This window comes from Myxocyprinus asiaticus, chromosome 12 (assembly GCF_019703515.2).
Source record: "Myxocyprinus asiaticus isolate MX2 ecotype Aquarium Trade chromosome 12, UBuf_Myxa_2, whole genome shotgun sequence".
In the NCBI taxonomy this organism is placed as follows: domain Eukaryota; kingdom Metazoa; phylum Chordata; class Actinopteri; order Cypriniformes; family Catostomidae; genus Myxocyprinus; species Myxocyprinus asiaticus.
The window spans coordinates 40,486,148-40,510,262 of NC_059355.1; the positions used below are offsets into that span (position 1 = coordinate 40,486,148).

At 38.1% G+C, this 24,115-nt stretch overlaps 1 protein-coding gene across 1 annotated transcript in view; it reads right to left on the reverse strand.

Moving 5' to 3' along the window:
- Positions 1-22,430, reverse strand: part of LOC127449104 (E3 ubiquitin-protein ligase PDZRN3-B-like) — a 165,019-nt gene extending 142,589 nt beyond the window's left edge. The window contains exons 1-3 of the mRNA XM_051712270.1: positions 21,589-22,430; positions 14,796-14,882; positions 11,744-11,851 (exon numbers count right to left, since the gene is read on the reverse strand). Of these exons, the coding sequence (XP_051568230.1) occupies positions 11,744-11,851; positions 14,796-14,882; positions 21,589-22,302 (909 nt within the window). The 5' untranslated portion in view covers positions 22,303-22,430. The remainder of the gene's footprint in view (positions 1-11,743; positions 11,852-14,795; positions 14,883-21,588) is intronic.
- Positions 22,431-24,115: the final 1,685 nt, after the last annotated feature.

Genomic DNA, 24,115 nt, shown 5'->3' on the forward strand with positions numbered 1-24,115 from the left:
GTAATTAAGGCCTTGCGTACAGGCAAGGCTCTGGGGCCAGATGGCTTTGCCGCTGAGTTTTTTAGATCTTATGCTACAGAACTGGCTCCACTTTTGCTAGAAGTTTATACAGAACTATTAAAGAATGGAAAGCTTCCGCCAACCATGACACAAGCCCGGATAAGTCTGATTCTTAAAAAGGGCGAAGATCCAAATGAGTGTAAGAGTTACCGTCCAATTTCCCTGATCCAGCTAGATGTTAAAATATTGTCAAACATTTTGGCTAACCAATTAAGTAAAGTTATGACACTTTTTATACATATTGATCAGGTGGTGTTTATTCGGGGCCGTAGCTCTTCTGATAGCATTAGGCGTTTCATCAATATCATGTGGTCAGAGGCGAATGATCAGACTCCGGTCGCTGCCATCTCACTTGACGCCGAAAAGGCATTTGATATGGTATAATGGGATTATCTTTTTAAGATTTTGGAAATGTATGGGTTCAAGAATACTTTTATTGGATGGATTAAGTTACTTTATAGACACCTGGTAGCGGCGGTACAAACAAATGGATTAATTTCAGATTATTTTACTCTGGATAGGGGCACCAGGCAGGGTTGCCCTCTTTATTGTTCTATCTTGCCCTGGAATCATTAGCAGCCACGATAAGAAAGGAGGATGATTTTCCAGGGGTGGTGGTGGGAGGTGTGGCGCATAAGCTTTTGCTTTACGCAGATGATATTTTATTATTCATCTCCGACCCCACTAGATCTATGCCTTGCCTCCACAGAATTATTAATTCCTTTTCTAAGTTCTCAGGATACAGAGTTAATTGGTCTAAATCCAAAGCTTTGGCTCTGACAGTGTACTGCCCCGTAACAGCTTTTCAGCCGGGTGCCTTCCAGTGGCCCAAACAGGGCATTAAGTATTTGTGTATTTTATTCCCAGGAAATGTTTGTGTTAATTTTGACCCTTTAATAAAAAGGTTTTCGAGCAATGTGGGCAGGTGGGCTTCATTACATGTATCTATGATTGGGAAGGTTAATGTTATTAAAATGAATTGTATTCCAAAATTCAACTACCTGCTGCATTCTCTCCCTATAGATGTCCCCCTCTCTTATTTCAAGCAATTTGATAGCATAGCAAAGTCCTTCATTTGGAATGGTAAACGTCCCAGATTACATTTCAGTAAGTTGCATAGGCCGACTGACAAAGGTGGGCTAGGCCTACCCAAGAATTTGTTTTATTATTATGCATTCGGTCTCAGACATTTGGCTCATTGGTCACTTCCACCTGAGAGAGCCCCTCCCTGGTTTTGTATTGAACAGGAAGTTCTTGCCCCTATTTCGTCATTGCAAAGCCTTTCTATCAAACTAACCGGAGAAGTTAAGTTATACCCTGTTATCTCACATTTGCACGTGGTATGGACAAAAGCGTCCAGAGTGTTTAATTCAGACATTTATTTAAATGTTGCTTCAGGCATATGGCTGAACCCAAAGTTATGTATTAATAAGTCCCCTTTCTGCTGGTCAGAGTGGATTGCGAGGGAGGTTAAATGCTCCAAGACCTATATGAGAGTGGAGTGTTGAGATCCTTTGAAAATATGGTTGAACATTTTAGGATTCCTAGGTCTCAATTCTTTAGATATTTACAGCTGCACCACCTGCTTTGTATTATTTTTGGGAGTAGCATACACCCCCTAAAACGGCAGATACTCTGGTGATTACTCTTTTTTGGAAAAGGCCATGAGGCATCAGTGTATTACTCCCTGCTAATTCAGAGTCTGGGGGATGGAGCTTCAACTTCTCTAAAGAGATTATGGGAGAAAGATTTAAACTTGGTATTGGAGGAGAGAGTGTGGGCTAGGATTCTAAAAAACATCAAGTCTACATCTAGAGATTCTATCGGACCCCCTCTAGATTGTATAGGCTTGGTCTTAAAGACACACCCACCAGCTGGCGATGCCAATCAGAAGATGGGGACACAACCCATATTTTTTGATGGTGTGATATGATCCAAGAATTTTGGTTGAGGGTTCAGAGTTTTATGTGTGATGTATTGGGCACTCAAATTTCATTTAGCCCCAGACTCTGTATTTTAGGTGATGGGGCAGTCATTAATATAAGGGATATGTACATAAAATATTGGGTCCAAGCCAGTGTTATGATCGGCAGGCAGGTCATCCTTAGAGGATGGAAGTCGGCTGGAGAGCCCTCATTTCAGGAGTGGTACACAGAGATGGGCAGGGTGGCGGATTTGAGGAGGTGTCGTATAGAAGGCTAGGCAACCGGGGGTTGTTTAATAAAAAGTGGGGCAGCCATTTGGCCTTTTTGGAGGGCTCTCGGGAGGGGCAGTGGAGAGGGACTTATAGTTTTAAATATGCTGAATTATATGTAAATTAATTCATTTATTTTTCTTTTTTGTTGGTTACTTTTTTATGTCTTTTTATGTCATCGAGTATTTTCTTTGGACTGTCTGTTTATATGTGTGTCTGTTGTTATACAGTGTCTGACCACTGGGATATATGTTGGGTGACGGGGGGGCATATACTGATAAATGTTGATTCCGTGTTTTCATGTACTGTTTGTGTTAATTTGAGTATGGAATCAATACAAATTGTTAATGACAAAAAAAAGGCAAATATCAATAAAACTAATATCATATTCCGTCTGCAAATCTGCAAATATGCGCATATCTTGTTTAAACCAACCTCACACAACTTCAGCAGATCCAGCGTCCTGTGGAGCACTCATAAATCTTCCTCTGAAGCACGCATTGTAACAGTCTCTCCTCAACAGTTCCCTGTATCTTTTTTAATGATAAAGGCAAATATCAATAAAACTTCTATTATACACTGTCTGTAAATATGTAGATATCTCATTTAAAAAGATGTCATTCATGAACCTCACGAAAATCCAGCGTTTTCTTCCCGTTGTTGGGCCTCATGTATTCAGATAGAGGACAAAGGCAGGCCTAATACAGTTGTAAAAACATAACTCAAGCCCCCACCTTCCAAGTCGTAAATCTTACTGATAAAAATCATGCCAAAATCAAACAAAGGGAGTCCAAAACAGACTACAAATCCATGAAGCCTTGCTCACTAAAGGATCGAACTCTCAACTCCTATTGGATGAGGCACACAACAGAACGTCCCTCAAACATGACATCATCAGGAGTTGAAATACCTCCGTTTGCCTACAGAATTGTCTTCCAGCGACTTTGTTCACCGAATATAGACGTAGCTCTTTGCTGCTCTCAGGTGCAACCTCGTGGCACAAGGAAGTAACGTCCGACTTGAAACTGTGGCCATACAATCTCCATCTCACTGGACGAGTTGAAATTACTCTGTGTTCAACCGAACACTCTAACGGATCCGAAGGAGACCGCCGAGCAATTCGCATCTTCATCCGTTTGCCTACAGAAGTGAAGAGATTTAAGATTTCTCTTCCATCTTCAATCAAGTCGACATTTCTGAGTTCTCCGCCAGCCCGCCGAGAATCAACAGCCGTACCACCCGCCAACAGAGCGAGGAAACGGCCTCCCGTCATCACCCGAGCCTCAAGGAACAAGGTCAGAGTTAAAGGACGGAGGACAACACATTCTACCTGTGTCCTCATGCGATTCAAGTAAGAGGTTTATGTCTGGGCAGAGATAGAATATTATAGTGTGTTATTCTTGTGTTTCAAGGTTTTTGCTTGTACAGTTTACGGACCGCCATGTCCGCTCATTATTAATACTCAGGGTATTAATTATCACTAATTTGTTTTGCTGTATTGTGGTCCAACCAGATTGGACTGTTGTGCAATTTCGCCATCGCAGGTGAGACAGCAACTGAGTTCATCCATTAAAGAGTCAAATAACGTGGGACTTTTACGAGCCGTCCACCGCGTCTCTGAGTGATGGACACAGCTGCTTTCTCTCCCACTATCGCGAAATCGGCTTTAGGGCTGTCACTTAATCATCTCTCTCTCTCTCTCTCTCTCTGACTAATCACACTCACACACACACACACACACACACACCTTATGTGTTATAGGATTATTTTGATTTCCATATCTAATCATATCACTGTTTAGTTTGTAGTTGTAAGTCGGAAGTTTATTGACTGCATTGTATTAATTATTAATTGATATTACTGCATAAATAAACTTTGTTTATATTACAAAGAGAAGTGTTTTGGTTTGCTTTGCATACACCTGTGTCATGCTGACGGGATGTCAGTGCTCGGATTCAAACCTTCATTCATTGTTTTTTTAGGATTTAAAGGATTTTAAAAAGCTAACATTGATTCTCATCAATGTTCTATTGATTTTAATAATTAATAATTATCTTTGATAATTATTAATTATTGCTAATAACCAAACTTGCTCCTAAACGTAGCACACTATATTTACTGGAGCCCCATATGAGGTTTTAATGAGTTAGATCCAATTAATTAATTTAAATATTAATTAATAACTACAGAAATAATTATTAATTATTTCTGATAGTAACACTGATCTAAACAACCGGTAAAGCCCTACACCGTCGAACGCTCATCTAATATCTTCCTCTGAAGTGCGTATTCTATCAGCCAGAATAAAAAACTTTAGGATCAGGATCAAAAGTTCGTCTCATTCACAAATCATGATGGTCCGTCTGTGACAATCCAAGTACACGATCCAAGCCATTTAAAATGTCAGGAGATTGTTGCTCGCGCTGGATCCGCACGAGCGTGTGAGTTCAACTTCAAGGCTGCGTCCGAAACCAGGAAAATGCTGCCTCCTGAGGCTGTATACGGAGGTATGATGAAAATAAGGTGCTTTTTAAACTGTTCGGAGACCAGTTTCCTTAAGAGTTCCATTCATTCAAAACAGATGTCAGTTAAGCCATTAACTGATTAGGCAGCAATTCAGCTTCCTACGTTCTCCGATGCAGCCCAAGGTAAAAGCACTTCACGTGTGCTATAAGTAAATGTCTGACTTAATTATAATAATATAATTAAAAAATTAAATTATAATTATAATTAATTATAAATTAATTAAAAATTATTAAATTATAATTATTCACTATGCACTGTATGTACAATTGGTTTGATTCAATATTTTTTGAGTAAATGCAATTGCTAACATGGACATGCCATCCATGGTTGCTGGACTACTGTGTGTACTGTTATTTCCTTCTTCCTAATATATTAACAATTTCTTTATGTTCAAATAATTTACTAAAATTTGATGACTAAACAGAAATCTGAAGAAACTGCTATCTACCATTTAAAATACAATATTATTTTTTAGTTTTGTGTGAAATTGAGTAAATATAGTGCTAAATAAGAGTTTATTATTTATTTATTTTTTTAGCAGTTTTATGTTTGTTTTGTATTATATTAAATTGTGTGATATATCGGCATTGTATCCGCCTATCAGCCACCCTGCTCTCTGGATATCGGCATCAGCATTGGCCATTAAAAAAACCATATCGGTCAACCACTACTGACCACCCTGTCTGGGTTTATTTTGCAATAACAACTGGCTGACTGTACATTATCCCTTACCTAGCCATTAAATCATTAAAGCATTCACGGGTTGATGTCACAGTCACACAAACCCCTCTCACTATCATTATAACCCTTCATCTCTCCAAGAGCTAATGGCACGCTAATGTTGACCTGGCTGTTTCTCCCATTTGTAAGTGTTCTTTTGTTGCTGTCTTGGGCTTTTAGTGAATATTTTTATATCTTGTACATGTGTGTAAATGCTGAATGATAATAAATTGAATCCTGAACTTACAACGCATTCTGTACTTTGTTTACAAAAAGCAGTCTGGACTCGGGACAGTAGCATCAGCATGTAAGCTTGTTTTCATATCTTGTGTGCAGGTTGATTGTGTAGGCTCTTATTTATTGAAAATTCCTTTATTAATGACTGTTTGACCGCATCTCATTTAAGTTTCTTTTCAAGTTGAACATGCTACATTAAAGGTAAAATTAAACTTGGCTAGTTTTCATCTTATAGAGTCCAGAAAAAACAAACTCAGTCGTTGAAAATGCAGCAGGTATCAGCAAAGACAGAGCTCTTGATTATCTTCATACTTCTCATAACACTTATTATCCAACATTTCTATATACATGAATGATTTTTGCAGTCACTATATTTCAAATTTCTTTTATTTAGATTTGGTACTGGTACTGGAGATATGCACAATGCTTGTTTTAGTGTTTACAGTTAGCATGGTGGTGGGGGGGTCGTATTGGATGCCATAATAGAATGCTACTGCGGTGAAAAGAGATCCGATCAGTTATCTGAACACAGAAGCTACTTAATGTGGACGAATGTAAACGCGCTGTGTTCTGATTAGTTGATGATCCGATCTGCTTGATCATATCATGGTGATTGCAAGTTAATGCAAAGTGTAAACAGGGCTAAATTGCAATAGCAGGCACCACTATACCTTTTTGAAAAAAGAAACTAATAAGAATATGAAAGTCATGACTTCAATGGAGATCATTAAATCTCAGGCTTTACCATGTTGAAAGGTGCTAAGCTGCAACATGATAGTAACATTTACAGCATCCATGCACAATTGCCAAGTCATATATGTGGAACTTGATCCAAATAAGCTGGGGAAAGGGAAGATGAATAGATAATCCAAATGACGGATGGAAAAGTGCTGAAGTAGCGAGAGAGACAGAAGAGAACTGGGACCTAGAGGCTTGTGGAGTCAGATAGTTTTAACAGCAAACTCCAGCTGAGTCTTTAACCACTACAGGGTGTTGGTTTAGCTACATACAGTACAATAGTGATTAAAATGGCAACAAAACTGCTGTAAGCCTTTTTGCATTTATTTCTTGCACTATGATACAGAAAATCATTTCTCAAGTCCACAAAATTAAATGTATGTGATACCACCAAAGGCGCTAATGTAAATCTAGAAATCAGATTTTTGGCTCAAAGAGCATAACATTACCTCAGGTGTTTACGATAGCTAACAAAGCAATATAACACCCTTTTCAAAAGATGGAAACATTATTAAAGTAGTTTTTTTTACAAAGTGCAGATAAATCTCCTGAAAACCTTATTCCCATGTATAGGCTACATGATCTGAATAGACTGCACAGGGAGGGAACAGTTTTGCATTGTGGGAGAGAGTTTCTGACTATAAATTTTGAAGGTCTACTCAAAAGACTGACCTAAGGTTTTGTACTTTATGCTCCTTATATAGTTACATCCTCTGGCATGCATGCTGACTCACCTTAATAGTTCAAAAGACAAAGGCAAAGATTTTGTAGGTCTAGTGTCATCCTGGAGACAAATATCTTTTTTTAAACAACAAAATTAGACAACTAAACCTGTCACCGATAGCTCTTCTCAAATATCTACGCATTGCTATCTTGACGTCTAAAAAAAACACACACACAAGAAAAGAAAAAACAACATGTAGATGACATCCTACTGCAATTACTTTCTTGAATCTCTCACCACAAAATCCATAAGGAACAATCTCAGATATAACGGCAAAGAAGCAGTTGGCATGCATACTACACTCCAAAGCTTTTCCCTCGCTCGGGCCACTTCCTCCAAGTAAGTCACCCTACCATATTTCCACATTAACACATTAAACAATGTTGGTTTCATATGTCCCCCCAGTGAGGCTATTTTAGTTGTCTTAAATCACCAGGCGCCGACTGCATTAATGTCGTCCTTGGTGGCTCAATCTATGCATTATCTCAAGGGCATACAGCATATGTGAATAAACAGCAGGATTTAAGATACTTAAGACTAGTGCACTGCATGTGGCAGCTCTTAAAGGTAGTATAAGGAGTGGGTACCATTTTTTTTCATCCTACGTGCCGAGACTAAATACAGCACATAATGACATCAAAGAACACATGAATAAATCTAGCAACTAAAAAAGTTATGTCGTCAACTAGCTCTTGAGGGGACAATTCTTCCCGATGAGTTACAAAGAGTTGCAGGAGAATCTACCATTCCACTGAATGATGATTTATATACACGAAGTGAAAATATTTACATTGTAGAGCCCTGGGCCATATTTATAACACGCTACATTGAATTCAATGCATCCGTTGTTACACACTTGAGTTTCATGCCGCCATAAAAGCAACCTTTGTAGAGCTGGCTTTCTATGCACCCTCAAAAGTGACCACCGGGAACTCTTGGCCTTTTTAAACAGTCAGATTTTGTTCCAAGGTAAGAGAGAGCCTTCCGACCCAATGGCAGCCAAGAAGGATCTCTTCACAAGTCGGTAAAAAATGTTTACCAAATTACACTGAACAACCAAATGGAAGGGAATTTCTTAAGAAGTCAGAGCTCGGTTCTTAACAGAAGTTTTCCAAAAGCAGTCTCCTCTGTATCATTATCATGGTATAATGTGCTTTAAAACTGAGAAGAGTAATTTATTCCTTAAACGTTAAAATACATTCTCTTACCCAAGCTAAATATGCAGACAACTATAAATCAGCCATTTGCAGGTTGATGTCATGAGCATCACAATCAGCCTAATATTGGCTCAACCATTGGCATGAGTTTGGGGCAGGGTTATCTGTTCATCCTAACAATGGAATATGGGGGGGAGTGTTTGTGAAATGTGTACAAATGGTCTATTTTTGCAAATCCATTGGTGTATAGGGGCACACAATTACATACTTCACAGGGCTCCAGACTAAAAAAATTACTAAGGAGCCACTGGCTCCTAAACTGAAACATTATGGAGCCAAATGGCTGTTTTTGGTCACCAAATCACAGAATTGCTCGATCTAGATTGCTGTTCAGAAACAAGATAGAAAGCAGAAGAAAAGACAGCTGATAACACATTAATCTGAGGTTTAATAAACAGTATACAGTACATAGTTGAGAAGATAGGTCTGCATTCCTTTTGTCTCATAAATGTTCACACCCCTTTCATAATTTATACAAATATAAGAGATAAAATATTTTTTTATTTAATACTGCTCTTCACAATCTACATTGCAGATAATTACATAAAGTATAGTATGCATATAAGTTTGTTGTCTTCTTGAGCATCAATGAATGTTTTCACCTTGTGTAATAGTTGTGAACAAGTCCCTCAATTGTCCTAAGTGTCAAAAGCTTGATCTCATATATATATATATATATATATATATATATATATATATATATATATATATACACACAGTTGAAGTCAGAAGTTTACATACACTTACATTGAAGTCATTAAAACTAATTTTTTTACCACTCCACAGATTTAATATTAGCAAACTATAGTTTTGGCAAGTCATTTAGGACATCTACTTTGTGCATGACATGAGTAATTTTTCCAACAATTGTTTACAGACAGATTATTCCACTTTTAATTAACTATATCACAATTGCAGTGGGTCATAAGTTTACATACACTAAGTTAACTGTGCCTTTAAGCAGCTTTGAAAACTCCAGAAAATTGGCGTGGAATAATAGGGTTAAAAACAGTGTTACTATGAATGCAAATTTTAATACAGTGAAAAAGACACTCTATTAGCATAACATAAATATATATAAATAAATAAATATTTCCAACATTCTTTTGAATGTCCATGTACTAAAATAAAATATTTGATGCCATGAGTGTACCTTCATTTACTATTAGTATTATTTTGAATGGCCATGGAAAATGAAGCAATGTGATAACAATTTTACCTGGTCGCAAAAAGTAGTCCGTTAATTTACCTGATGAACTTTCACCTTTTGCTGACCCTTTATGCTTCGCAGAGCTAATGTGTGCTTCTAAATCACTTGCACCTTTATTAGCAACTGACACATAAGTGCCAGGTTTACATGTCATACATTCTGCTTCCCATGGATCTCGACCTGGATGAAAGCATGGGAATTTTTTGTGCAAATCTTCTGTAAATCTGCACTTTCGTTTGGGCATTGTTTCCACTCAGCTGTCATTTGCTGCTACTGTCAAGCTGTTTGATGCCGAACACAACAGCGCTTTGCGCGTTCGCGGAGAAATTGACAGGCAGGAATTTGGCCAATAGTTGCTGCAAGCCTCTTATAATTGACCAATTGCTGTGCGAGAAGGCGGGACTTACAAAGAGGGGTTAAAGCAATGCAAATATGCGCACACACAATGAAGTATCAGACCAGATGCTCATCATCATGCAACTTAAGCTGAATCCCGGACATTTTCACAAATTTAGAAATCCCATCCGGACGCGAAAAAGAGGACAAGTCCAGGAAAAAGAGGATGTATGGTCACCCTACGCTTGAACCAAATTAAACTATTTAAATAGCAATGCTACCAAATACTAACAAAGTGTATGTAAACTTCTTACCCACGGGGAATGTGATGAAAGAAATAAAAGCTATAATAAATCATTCTCTCTACTTAAAATAAAGTAGTGATCCTAACTGACCTAAGACAGGGAATGGTTTCTACGATTAAATGTCAGGAATTGTGAAAAACTGAGTTTAAATGTATATATATATATACAGTATATAAATTGTTTTACAATATTGCCTTAGTCTTTTACTGTTACCAGATGGCCCAAACACAGAGACTAAAAGAGTGCAAATTTAATGAAATCCCAGATGCAGTTTATTGTGCTATTCTAATCCCAATCAACAATTACCAGGAGAAAAAAAAAGTGGTACACAATACGGGACTTTTAATTGAAAAGAAGCCCGAAATATGCATGGAACTCTTATTTTGAAATGTCTGCACTCCCAGTTGTGAGCTCACTGACAGCTGATTCACTGAGAAAGTGAATCTGATTCAAACTGCTAACCTAAGCTCCTGAGTTCAAACCCTCAGTTCTTTGCATATGAACGCACACAACCCGACTGTCGCCAATGGCGACTTGATTTTAAATTATAGTCGCAATAAATTATTTTTGGTCGCATTTGCGACCATTTTAGTCGCAGTCTGGAGCCCTGCTTCAGCTTTAAATAATAATTTTCCAGACATTTTCATGTTTCATGTACAAATGTTGCTCAATGGACAGCCTGATCTCATGAAATTTACATAAGCAAAGCAACATTTTTGCAAAACTGAAATTACGTGCTTCATTACATGTTTGGCTGCAGTTTCCAAGTGAAATGTCCAGTGGGGGTGCCAAAACCGGGCGAAATGAGGTTGTAATCAGACATGGTTTATAAGATGAATTTTAGATGGAGGTTTTAATGAGTAAAACGTACCTTCCTACTAGCCTAAAACTTTACCTAAAAGCATTAGAGTTTAACAAAACAGACATCCTTACACTTAACCCTAACCGATAGTGTTTTAAAATGCCAAATCGAAATGAAAAGCACATTTTCTAAAGCAACTATGTCATTTCATGTAGCTTCTATGGCACTTTCACTTTCGTGCGTCTTTAGCTGGACTCGAACCGCAATCGACGAGTCCAAAGTCCAACAGGTGAGCTACTAAACAAGCTAATCATATTGGAATCAGTGTGTATATGTATGTGGGTCTGTAATAAAAGTGTTAAAATGTATCATTTTTGAAATCATGTGTTAAAGTAAAAGTGTTTTGATTTAATAAAATACTGTAGTGGGGGGTAAGTAAAAGAGCAAAAAATACGTGTTTATACATTTAAAATCAGCAACACCTGATTTGTGTGACAATGAATAAACGCACAGTTGTTGTAGTGCCTCTAGTGTTCATTTCACCAGAAACCTGCAGCGAAATGTAGAAAGTGGCATGTAAAAGTCAGTTTGCAAAAATTTATTTAGAGTAACGCTCATTCTATGAGACCAGGTTATCAAAGGATTTCATTAACACTTTAAATAAATGCACCTACCTCCATTATTCTGTCATGGATCTGCAGACCCCCTTCTTTATCTGCTGGCCCGTTCTCCACAATCTTCGACACAAAAATTCCTTCATTTGAAGTACCATCTTTATTATCCTATAATCCAACAGCAAGACATCAAATGTTCAGCCAAAAAATAAAAACACAAATTGAGACCAAACGCAAAAGATTATTTTTATTATTATCCAATAAAAAATAGGACAGTATATTAAAGGCTACAGAAGACTTATTGCATAATAAATATAAACAATGATTACTCAAGATGATTAATTTAACACAGACACTCCCTTCAAGACTCAAAATCCAAAAAAACAACAAATTGTTTGCAGGTGTACAAAGCAATGAGCTCCATAGTATAGCTTCTCTACAAAGACACTATTAAACGAAAGACATTTGAGTATATATGAGTTTTTAGGGTTTTAGGGTGTAACCTGGACAGGAAGGTTACAGCAAAGTTGCTGCCAAAATATTGTTCAACCCACCCCTAAACCACATCAAACCACATTAACTTGTGCCATGTTGTGACATTGTGCTGTAATTTTTAATGGAATACTTCAGAAACCGCAGGAAGTCAAACTGTGAACTCTGCAGTCAATTACTGTAAGCCCTTTCCTCCCCACTACAGCAGCAACAACATCCTTGTTTACCAATGGATGCTTTCCCCAAGAATTATTTGGTTATGTTTTGTTCCCACCAAATGCAAATGCAGCTAACTTTTAAGAGTCCATTCACACTGAGAGCGCTTGACATTTCACATCTGTTCATGTTGTTTTTGAATTGTTTTCCCATGTAAACATGCATGGACGTTTTTGAACGTTGCGTCGCGAGACTCAAGTAATATACATTTTTCTGCATCTCAAGCAGAAGCACTGAATTATTTAGATGTCGTGTCAAGTTAAAAACAACTTAAACTTTTAAAAACGCGTCTCAAGACACGCGTTCTGTTCTACTCATTGGCTCAATTAATCATCGTTAAATAATTTGATCGATTAAACTTACTGATCGTCGTTAATTAATATCAGGACAAATGCGTTCAGTAATAATGCCTGCAGACTTTAATACAGTCATCCAATGCTAGAGGGTGCTTGGGTGCTGCATGTCATGTCTTGTCCGCATGACAGAAGAAGAACAGCACGGATGAAGATGAAGCAGACTTAGGGGCTGTGTCTCGTTTTGAAGGCTGATGCTAAGTAGGACGCGTCCTTTGTAAGGAAGCGGTATACAGAGCGTCCTCAAATTTGAATTAGCTTCATTTAAACGAGATGGCCTTTGTAGGACAAACGGAAACAGAACATATCATGGTTGCTATGACAGCATGCATCGCTCTCAACCTGCACAAGTGCTCTGTGTGAGAAGGGAATCTCTGAGGTAAACTTTTAGAGAGTTATAATGATGTAGAGAAAAAAGAAAGTGGCTGTACTTTTATATTTACTTCATAATACTATATTTTACGTTATATATTACTAAACATAGCCTAAATTTATCAAATACACTGAACTAAGAATATTTTAAGAGGAAAATGCCAATACCTGCATTTTGAGTGTAATATTTTAAATTATATTTAAACAATAGGCAACATGCACATATTAGTTGGAGTCATTCACGTGCGCTCTGCGATATTAACATTAACAATTAAACACTTAAATTATCGTTAATTTCCACGACGATCGATTATGAAAATATCTGAAAATGCATATCCCTAATACACAGCACACAGAAATATTGAGTGAACTTTGCTAATTAGATTTAAAAAATCATCCACCATCTTCCTCTAAGAAGGTATCTTAGAAGGCAGCATAATCATGCTTGGAACACAGCAATGGTCTCACAATCATGTCAGTTGTTTGCTTGGAAGGGGTCATGGCCACATTGAAGTAGTTGTACAGTTGCTAAGACACAAGCATTTGTGTTGCATTCATTAGTGCCTGGCACATTCCACTCATGTTAGCAAAAATACCAGAGGTAGCAGTTTGTGCTGAATTCTATGAAACTTTAGTGTATTTTCTTTTAAAATTAACAAAGCTTCTGGCCTTGTCATTGTTACATTGCAACATCTGGAGCTTAAACAGTCCAGGAAACTTGGCTCTTTTATTAGATTCCAGTTCTGAAAGTTTTTCTGCAGCGGTCCAGTTTTTTACAGTAAAGTGTGTCTGCGTCACATTTCTATATTAGACAAACCACATACAAACACTTTCTAAAGCGTTTGGTGCTCATTCACACTGATATGGTCACCACAACTACCACTTGAGGATGGACCAAAGTACAAAAGTGGAGTATTAAAAGTATATATGTGTCCTGCTCCATCATTTTGACTTACTGTTATTGTGACCAAGAAACACATTGAGTTTTATGCACTGTAGTAAAAGGAAAGTCTCAGCCAACATTTAAATGATTACATCTAAGCAACAGTTAGGAGTACAAAGACTGTCCTTATATCATTAGAAGGCTGAGACTTTTTATGTTAGCGCATAAAATAAAAAATGTCTATCCAGGTTAAAGTGGCTCAATCAACATGATGGAGCAGGTCACATATTGTCTTCATTTTCTGGATAGCCAAACCCCTAACTAGCCGTTGCAATCATATGCTGAGTTGTTTATCCAACTCACAGCATTCTATGTTGAGGCAGTGAAACTACTTCTTGACTCTGGTGTGCTCTGTCATATTTTGTTGCTTTTTTTTTTGCTAATATAATTATGTAATCAAATTACTTCTTTAGAACATATGTTCTGCCTTTGACAATGGGTTGAGACAGGGAATGCATTTTCTGATGAATAAGTGAGTGGCCCTTGCCAAACTTTCCTCCACACTTGCAAACCATGCTAGGGTATAGGGATGTCAGAAGTACCTGGTACTTTGGAGTTAAGTCAGTACTGACAAAAATAAAAATTATACCAGTCTTAAAAAATGTGTGGGGCGAGTTGCCAACTGAAGTTAGATACTTAGGGTTAGGCGTTTTGAAAGTGTGCGCAATAGAACTAGTGATGCTAGCCTCAGCAAATTGTTTCAAGTTAATGCAGGAGAAAATCTTTTTAGACTTACAGCACATGGTCTTCCACCAACAATATTGAAGCCTAAAGATCCAGACTCACGATGAAGTATAGCTGTGACACTTTTGGTCTCTCCACCCTGAAACAAAAAAAAAGATGAAACTGTATAAATGACCCATTATTTCACACAGCTTTGTCTTAAATGGGAAAGATTAGAATACTACAAAGCCAAAATGCAGTTAATATGCCAAAACTAACACTGAGAAAAATGGCTTCAGAGTTTTTTGATCATTGACATCAAGGTTTACATTTGACTGTGACCAAAGTGGTGCCTGACCAGAAGTGCACCTGTTACAGTCACTAAACCTTATGATCTGCAATCTTCATAATTTTTAACAGCTTAGTGTCTTGGAAAAGGAGCTGTCAAGTGACCAGTGGATTTAAGGGTTAAGACCTAGTTCATTGCTCATTTAATGAAGTCTATTATAGCATTTGCAGCAAACAGCTCTCTCAACAGATGAACAGTGGAACACGGAGAAACGGGTGGTGTCAGCATTTCATCCTTCACTGAAGAAGTGTGGCACTGTTTAGGATAAGCAACTAATTCAGCTGTAATTTCTGTGTGCTACAGAATACACTGTCTAAATATAATACAGACATCAATGGCATGTACTGTCCTCTTTACTATCTGAGTGTATGCAATGTGTGTGTCCTATGTACCCTGCTGTACTAGGTCATGGGAACAAGCCTCATAATTCCAGTGCAAAACAATGTCCAAAGATGGCAGTGACACCACTTCAAATAAATGCATATCACTGTTGTTTGGCACCGTCAATGGTTTCCTGCTAATGGTCACACTCAGGATTTGATTTGATATCAACTGAGAATTTAAATGTCATTTATTTTTTTTATTTTCTCCCCTTTTCTCCCCAATTTGGCATGCCCAATTCCCAATGCACTCGAAGTCCTCGTGGTGGCGTAGTGACTCAATCCGGGTGGTGCAGGACGAATCTCAGTTGCCTCCGCATCTGAGACAGTCAATCCGCGCATCTTATCACGTGGCTTGTTGACCGCGTTACCGCAGAGACCTAGTGCGTGTGGAGGCTTCACGCTATTCTCCGCGGCATCCACACACAACTCACCACATGCCCCACCAAGAGCGAGAACCACGTTATAGTGACCATGAGGAGGTTAACCCAACGTGACTCTACCCACCCTAGCAACCGGGCCAACTGGTTGCTTAGGAAGCCTGAATGGAGTCATAAATGTCATTTATAATATAAGGAAGCATGTTTACTAACATATTAGTTTTTGCTATCAAAATGGTATCAAAATTGCTATAGAGAATAATGAAATTTCACTGATACTGGTCACTGCTAAAATTGGCAATGACAACCCTATTGTCGCATGTTTTGGATGGTTGCCATTGCTATGCAGTTGGTAAGGTGTTCTGACTAATCCATTTGAAAACAAATAGATTTTACTACATTTATGCCTCTCATCCATACTGGAACAGCGTTTTCCTCCACTGAAAAGGGGGATTTTTGAAAACGTTCTCCGTAAGCGCTTACACTTTAAAAGAGGATGACGTAACAGAACTGAAAATGGAGGTTTCAAACTTAAAGGGATTAGTGTGGATGAGGCCTAAGTAGTTCTACATATATTGCTAGGCGGTTGTTAGTGTTTTTTGGGACTCAATAGTATTCCTGTTGTTTTTTCGTTGGATTTCTTGCCTGTTTTATCGTTAGCCAGGTGAAATTTGCACATGACAGGTCAGCAAATAGGAATTATTAAATTATGTCAGTTGAAGACTCTGAAGAAGCATAAATTCACATAAATGCATAAATAAATATATGATTGATGGATGCTGAAATGCTCTCGAGGTCCTTCAAGTGCTGTGAAAACGTATTTGCCCCCTTCCTGATTTCTTCTATTTTTGTGTATTTTTCATACTAAATTGTTTTACATCTTCAAACGAGATATAACATAAACAAAGGCAACGTAAGTAAACACAAAATACAGTTTTCAAATATGTATTTTTTTTATTGAAGCAAAACAATTATCCACATCTTTATCACCCATATGAAAAACGAACTGCCCCCTTAAACTTAATAGCTGGTTGTGCCACCTTTAGCAGCAACAACTGCAACCAAATGCTTCTGAAAACTGGAGATCAGTCTTTCGCAACACTGTGTTGGAATTTTGGCCCACTCTTCTTTGCAGAACTGCTTTAGTTCAGCCACATTGGAGGGTTTTCGAGCATGAACTGCCTGTTTAAGGTCCTGCCACAGCATCTCAATTGGGTTCAAGTCAGGACTTTGACTAGGCCACTCCAAAACTTTAATTTTGCTTCTTTAGATCCTTTCAGAGGTGGACTTACTCCTGTGCTTTGGATCATTGTCTTGCTGCATAATCCAGTTGCGCTTGAGCTTCAACTCATGGACTGATGACTGGATGTTCTCCTTTAGGATTTTCTGGTAGAGAGCAGAATTCATGTTTCCCTCAATTATTGCAAGTCATCCTGGCCCTGAAGCAGCAATGCATCCCCACAACATCACACTACCACCACCATGCTTGACCGCAGGTATGGTGTTCTTTTTGTGGAATTCTGTGTTTGATTTACGCCAGATGTTACGGGACCCCTGTCTTCCAAACAGTTCCACTTTCGACTCATCAGTCCACAGAACATTCTCCCAAAAGGTTTGAGGATCATCAAGGTGTGTTTTGGCAAAATTCAGACAAGCCTTAATGTTCTTCTGGATTAGCAGTGGTTTTCGCCTCACCACTCTTCCATGGATGGCATTTTTGCCCAGTGTCATGAACAGTGACCTTTACTGAAGCAAGAGAGGCCTGCAGTTCCTTGGATGTTGTCCTTGGCTTTTTTGTGACTTCCTGGATGAGTCATCGCTGTGCTCTTGGAGAAATTTTAGAAGGTTGACCACTTCTGGGAAGGTTCACTACTGTGCCAAGTTTTCACCATTAGGAGATTATGGCTATCACTGTGGTTCTTTGGAGTCCCAGAGCCTTTGAATTAGCTTTGTAACTCTTCCCAGACTGATATATTTCAATCACCTTTTTCCTCATCATTTCTGGAATTTCTTTTGACCTTGGCATAGTGTGCTACTGGGTGAGACATTTTAGCCAACTTCAAGCTTCTGAAATAGTTCTATTTAGGTGCTGATTTGATTGAACAGGGCTGTCAGTAATCAGGCATGGGTGTGTCTAGTCCAGCTGAACCCCATTATGCAGTTTCATAGATTTGGGGATTTAGAAACTTTAGTCACACAGGCCCAATTGGTAATGGATAACTTTTTTGCTTCAATAAATAACATTATCATTTAAAAACTGCATTTTGTTTTTGATTGCCTTTGTTTTATGTTTGATTTTGTTTCAATTTTGTTTGAAAAATTTAGTGTGAGATATCAGGATGGGGGCAAATACTTGCCCAGTTGGTAATGGATAACTTTTTTGCTTCAATAAATAACATTATCATTTAAATGGGGGCAAATACTTTTTCACAGCACTGTACTAAACTCAGTGGCATCTCTTCTTCCTCTTGAACAGCTGGATCAACAGTCCAGAATTCAGCAGACAGGCCCAATCCTGCAGATGCCAGCTCCCAATCATCACCCTCCTCTCTCCAGCCCTGCGCTGCTTCAGCTCACTTGACTGATGAACCATGTGGTGGAAACAAAAAGGGAGACTAGATTCCCCAGCAAGAAGGCAGTCACTGGCACTAAGACATCATTCAGGGCCCATAAACATGTTGACTCCCTGGGAGGTTGCCTTTAGGATTTTGTGCTCCTTCATAGAGCGGTCAAGGGAGGTTGTCAGTCACAAGCGTAACACCCTAAAATTTTTCCATGCTCTGGCAGTGTAGGAAGTGTACAGAGGTAAGAATATGTTATAGCTAATATGAAGCACATAGCACATTCCAGAGGATCTGACAGCAGGCAGCAAAAACTGTTTACACCTGGTACTGAGATGCGTCTCGGGTGATCTGATCACATGTGGTCAGGTCACATCGCTGTTTACACACGGTTACTTAAATACGTCACCTGTGACCACATTTGTTCCGATTTCAAGGGAAGGGTCTCTAATTTCATGCTGACATACATCAATCACTATGTCTTTGTGTTACTAATTTAGCTTCCCCAGTCCACTCGAACACTTGGATAAGCCTATTAGCGCATATTTATCTAGGTTATCTAACATTAGAGCGAGCGGCCATGCTAAGTGGCTAACGTTAGGCTACTTACATGTTTCAAATGATAAGCCATGTTTGAGGTCGATGAATGATAGGCGAACGTTTCCCTTCTTGGGGTCATCCTTTACTCTCTCGAAATGATCCCACACGTTGGATTTCCTACCCGACATAATTAATTACCGCATGGACCAGCCGTGTAAAAGATCATGTCTGTCCGTCACTGACTGTGTGACTTCGACACTTCCTGTGGAGTTTTTTTATATTTCTGCGACCAACCGACAAATCAAAACTTGGTCGACCAAGACTCTTCTCATCGACTCACGTTTGGTCGACTATTAGGGGGTGCCCTGTCTGTGTCACTGCATGTTGATATTAGACACACTGAAGAAACTTTGTAAAGTTCTCATGCTTGTGTATGTATTCGCCTTTTCAAATTTTCTGATCGGACGTTTCATTTTTCTTTTGTAACCAGTAAAGTTCAAAACTCTTGTTGTAGCGCAGTGGTTGGTTGACAGGTGAGTGGTGGTGCTTGGCTCCTGTCAGAACGGATAAGCGTTTACACCTTAAATGTGATGTGGTCACATGTGTTTTTTGTGATTCGATCACAAAACGTTTTAGACACCTTTTAGACCTGTATTTAGTGCTATCCACTTGTGACCGTATCACCCGAAACGCATCTTAATACCAGGTGTAAATGGGGTCCACTTCATTTAAGGCAAGAGCACACAGTACTAACAGTAAGTACCATGGTATTACAGTGTTTTTGGACATAAACAATGGTAATGCCATGGTATTCTTTAAAGTACCTTGGAGGTTAATGTAGTCCATCAAAGTACCCAGGGCCATTTCTAGGCATAGGCACTGGGGTGTTTGTGGGTAATACTATGGTATTACCATCTGATAACATCACTGTACCATGGTACCACTACAGTACTTTTTTTGAACGGGAGGCATTCTGCAGCAACTGTACTGAAGTACAACTACAGGATCTTGTTGTTTCCTTGCAAGTACAAGCAAACAACTGCCAAGTACAGCCTGGTAAAGTAAAAATTTGCCAGAAAGAGTTCAAATTAAAGTATTTAATGAAACATCTTACACCATTTTTCTCCTTTTTGTTCCAGTTTGTGTCCTTTTAGTTTTTAAAATGTAAATGTTCTAACAGAAATTACACAACCTTCGTGCTATCTTTATGTGAGTCTAATGTGCAACCGTTGCATTCATAACAATACTTTAAAAACACAAACTGAGTACCTAAGCTGGAAAATGCTTGAGTAATCGTTTTTAACTCAAATAAACATTCCTGAAACCAGTGTTTGACATAAACTAGGCTATCCAGAGTTTACCTCAGTGAAACAGCGCCAGACAGCTGCGCTACACCACAGCAGACCACGACATTTAATGAAGCTCTAAACGACATAAAATAAAGTCGCACTTCGTGTAACAATAACTTTTAAACTCGTGTGCCTATGCAAGTTCGTTATTGTCTTCTAATTACCATCAGTATTGTCAGTGAGGCGTTAACTCAACTGTAAAATTTTGAGAACGTCTGGGTGAATGGATTTTGTGTTTAGATAAGCCGTAAACATTTGCCCCACCCCGGTTGATTGCCAGCTGACAGACAGACAGCTCTCATGACTGTACAAGTCCCTCGACCACACTGCAATTCCCAATTCCTCCTGTGTCTGAAATGTTAACTCCACATACACTGCAAGCTAAACTAAACTAAAACGCTACCTTTACAATAAACGAAGCTGTATACACTGCAAATGAGCGTCGCGTCGTTCATGGAATCCTGACGTCGGCACGCAGTGGACCAATCAAAGACTTCGTTTATGCGTGCAGCGCAAATGGGAAGTGTAAATAAATAATTAAATAAGCACATTGTCCTTACATTGACTTACTCTAAAAGTCTAAATAATCAGATAATCTGACACTAATGATGAGCGACGCTATATTAAAAACTAGAACATTTCAAGTAATTAGATAGTTAAAGTGGATAATAAAATAATTCAGGGCGAAAATTACATTAAATGTACTAAAACAGTGCAATTGGCCGTTTTCATGTTATGGAAAAATGCTTCTGATAACGGTGCACTGTTCCTTATTAATAGTTTACATGATAACCATATTGTCCAGCAAAACACCGTAGTTACAACAATTCTTTTTACTAAACCGTGAAAAATGTATATTGTATATACTTCAAATAAATATTCAGATTTTTTTTTAATTAATTTTATTAATATTCTGTTATTGAATTGTTTATTTCGATGACAGTAGTGGCCTACAGTAGCAATAAATAAATAAATAAATAAACTAGGTTGTTGCATAAATAAAATCTCCCTGCAACGTTCCAGGAAAGTTAGTTTATAGTTATATATATATATATATATATATATATATATATATATATATATATATATATATATATATATAAACTTATAATAAATAAATAAATAAATAAATAAAAAGAATGTTCTTAGAACGTTAGAAGTTGGTTCCTACAAAAAAGAACAAATGGGAGCCGTACGTTTTATGTTTGTGGGTATATGGTATATGGCTGCAATTATGTGTACAATAGTAATTATTATTATTATTATTATTATTGTAAGAGATACAAAACAGTTTGTTTGAGTGTTACCTTGCACAGTGGAGAGAGACTCTTGGAGAGCGAATCAATCCTGGCGCTGTACTCGGTGAATTTCTTCTGATACTTGAGCGCTGTCATCTGAAGCTCGTTATGAACCGCCGACAGTTGCGCTAAAAGTGATTTCTCTCTTTTACTCGATTTAAGCGCTTGTTTCTTCAGCTCCTTATCCAGACTGACCACTTTCCCTTGCAGCGCACCGCTGTGTGTTTTAAGGGCTTTCAAACAGCAATGGTTATCTAACTTCTGCTCCTTATGAGTGAGCATCAATCCGCATCCGCTCTCGCAAATCCCGACCGCTCTGTAATCACACGACTCACGCATGTGTGCATCCATATCTTTAAGGTTCAGTACCTCGTTGCATCCCTTATTCCTACATTTGGCAGGGGAATAATCGCACATCTCCGCGTGCTCCGCCAGATGTTGCAGCTTCACGATCTTTACGCAGCCCCGCGCATGATTGTCACATTTGATATCTAATTTTAAAATCAAGTTTTTGAGAGGGAGAACGTGGTTGAGCTCTTTGGTGGAGATCCTTTGGCATTTGACGGGGCAGATGCTCTGCTGGACGACCCAGGGCAGCACGCAGCCGGCGCAGAAGACGTGACCGCACGGGGTAGTGAGCGGATCCTCCAAAACTTTATTGCACAAGTTGCATTTGAAGTCTGGGTCCACGGTCCCATTAAAACGATCCAGCTCAAAACCCATTTTTTTTTTATTTAAAAAAAAAAAAAAAAGAAGGAATATCCAAAACAGAAACGGCCCACAGAAGTATACAGGGTCTTCGGGCTAAATCATTAGAAGAGCTCCAGGCCACAGCGTGTAGAGTAAGAGCGCTTCTCCCTGACTGAACTAATTGCTTGAGACTTCCTATGGGGGAGAGAAGTGTTGCACATTTGGGTAGGTACCGTAATGATCTGAAGAATTGCGCACTCAACAAGTTGCTTCCAAAAATATTTGAACACTTCCCATCCAGAAAAAATATATGGACCATTTAAACTTAGAGTTGGAAACATTTCCAAATTTGTATGTTTTCACCCCAAAATTGGGTCCATATTTTGAACTACAATATCTTAGGAACACATATCTATTAAAAGTACAGTCAGTTTTCATTTCACTTCAGTTATATATTCTGTTTTGTTTTGGGGTTTTTTTCTCTGTTTTTTTCCTCTCCCAAAATGTGTCACTATCAAAACATAGAAATACCATAATACATAGGATTATATTTATCTATTTAGAAATGGTTTAATCCCCCTCTAAAGATTTTATTTTTTCTGAAGTATTTCACAGCCAGATGAATAAAAATGACAAATAAAAAAAATAAAAAAAATCAAAGTTCAGTTAATAAGATTCATCAAAATCTTAATGCAAATTATCTTTGTGAAATAAATTTGATCATACTGATTTGAGAGTTCTGAAACTGAACTTATATTTAAAGGGATAGTTCACCCAAAAAAATTATCTGCCCATACATCTTGTTTTCCACACAGCTAAGGAATAGTTTAAAATAATAACTCAAGTGGTTTCAGTAAGTATAATAATAATAATAATAATAATAATAATAATAAAGCTCAACAATAAGATTAATATTAGGCCTTATAGCTGCCTGACTTTCTGAGCACTTTGTTAACAAAAGTTTCCTCAAAAAGTCTGTAACAAAACAAATAGATCCAACATATTAAATAAATATACAACAGGAAGTGAGACTGCATCCCATCATGGCTGTGGTGAGTAGTTAGATCCCATAATTTATATCCCATATAAAGTAAATGTGCTCCAAAGTCTGAAAAAAGTGTGTATCTTTATAATTGTCACTACCGAACACTTCTTCTCTAGAATTAAAAGAATAGTTCACCCAAAAATGACAATTCTCTCATCATTTACTTACCCTCATGCCATTCCAAATGTGTATGACTTTCTTTCTTCTGCAGAACACAAACAAAGATTTTTAGAAGAATATCTCAGCTCTGTAGGTCCATACAATGTGAGTAAATGGTGGCCAGAAGCTTGAAGATCCAAAAATATATAAAGGCAGCATTAAGGTAATCCATACATACATACAACTCCAGCAGCTAAATCCATGTCCTCAGAAGTGATTTGGTATGTGTAGGTGAGAAACAGATGATTATTTAAGTCCTTTTTTTTTTTTTTTTTTTTTTTTTACTATAAATCTCCACTTTCAAATGACCATCCTAAGCGCTCTTCTCTCCTAAGAGTTCTTCTTCTTTTGTTTTTGGAAATTTGCATTCTTCATGCATATTGCCACCTACTGGGCAGCGAGGATAATTTATAGTAAAGGACTTAAATGTTGATCTGTTTCTCACCCACACCTATCATATTGTTCCTGAAGACATGGACTTAACCACTGGAGTCGAATGGATTGTGCTTTTTAGAGCATTAAAGTTTTGGACCCTGTTGACTTGCATTGTATGGACCTACAGAGCTGAGATATTCTTGTGAAAGTCTGTTTGTATTCCACAGAAGAAATAAAGCATACACATCAGGGATGGCATGAGGGTGA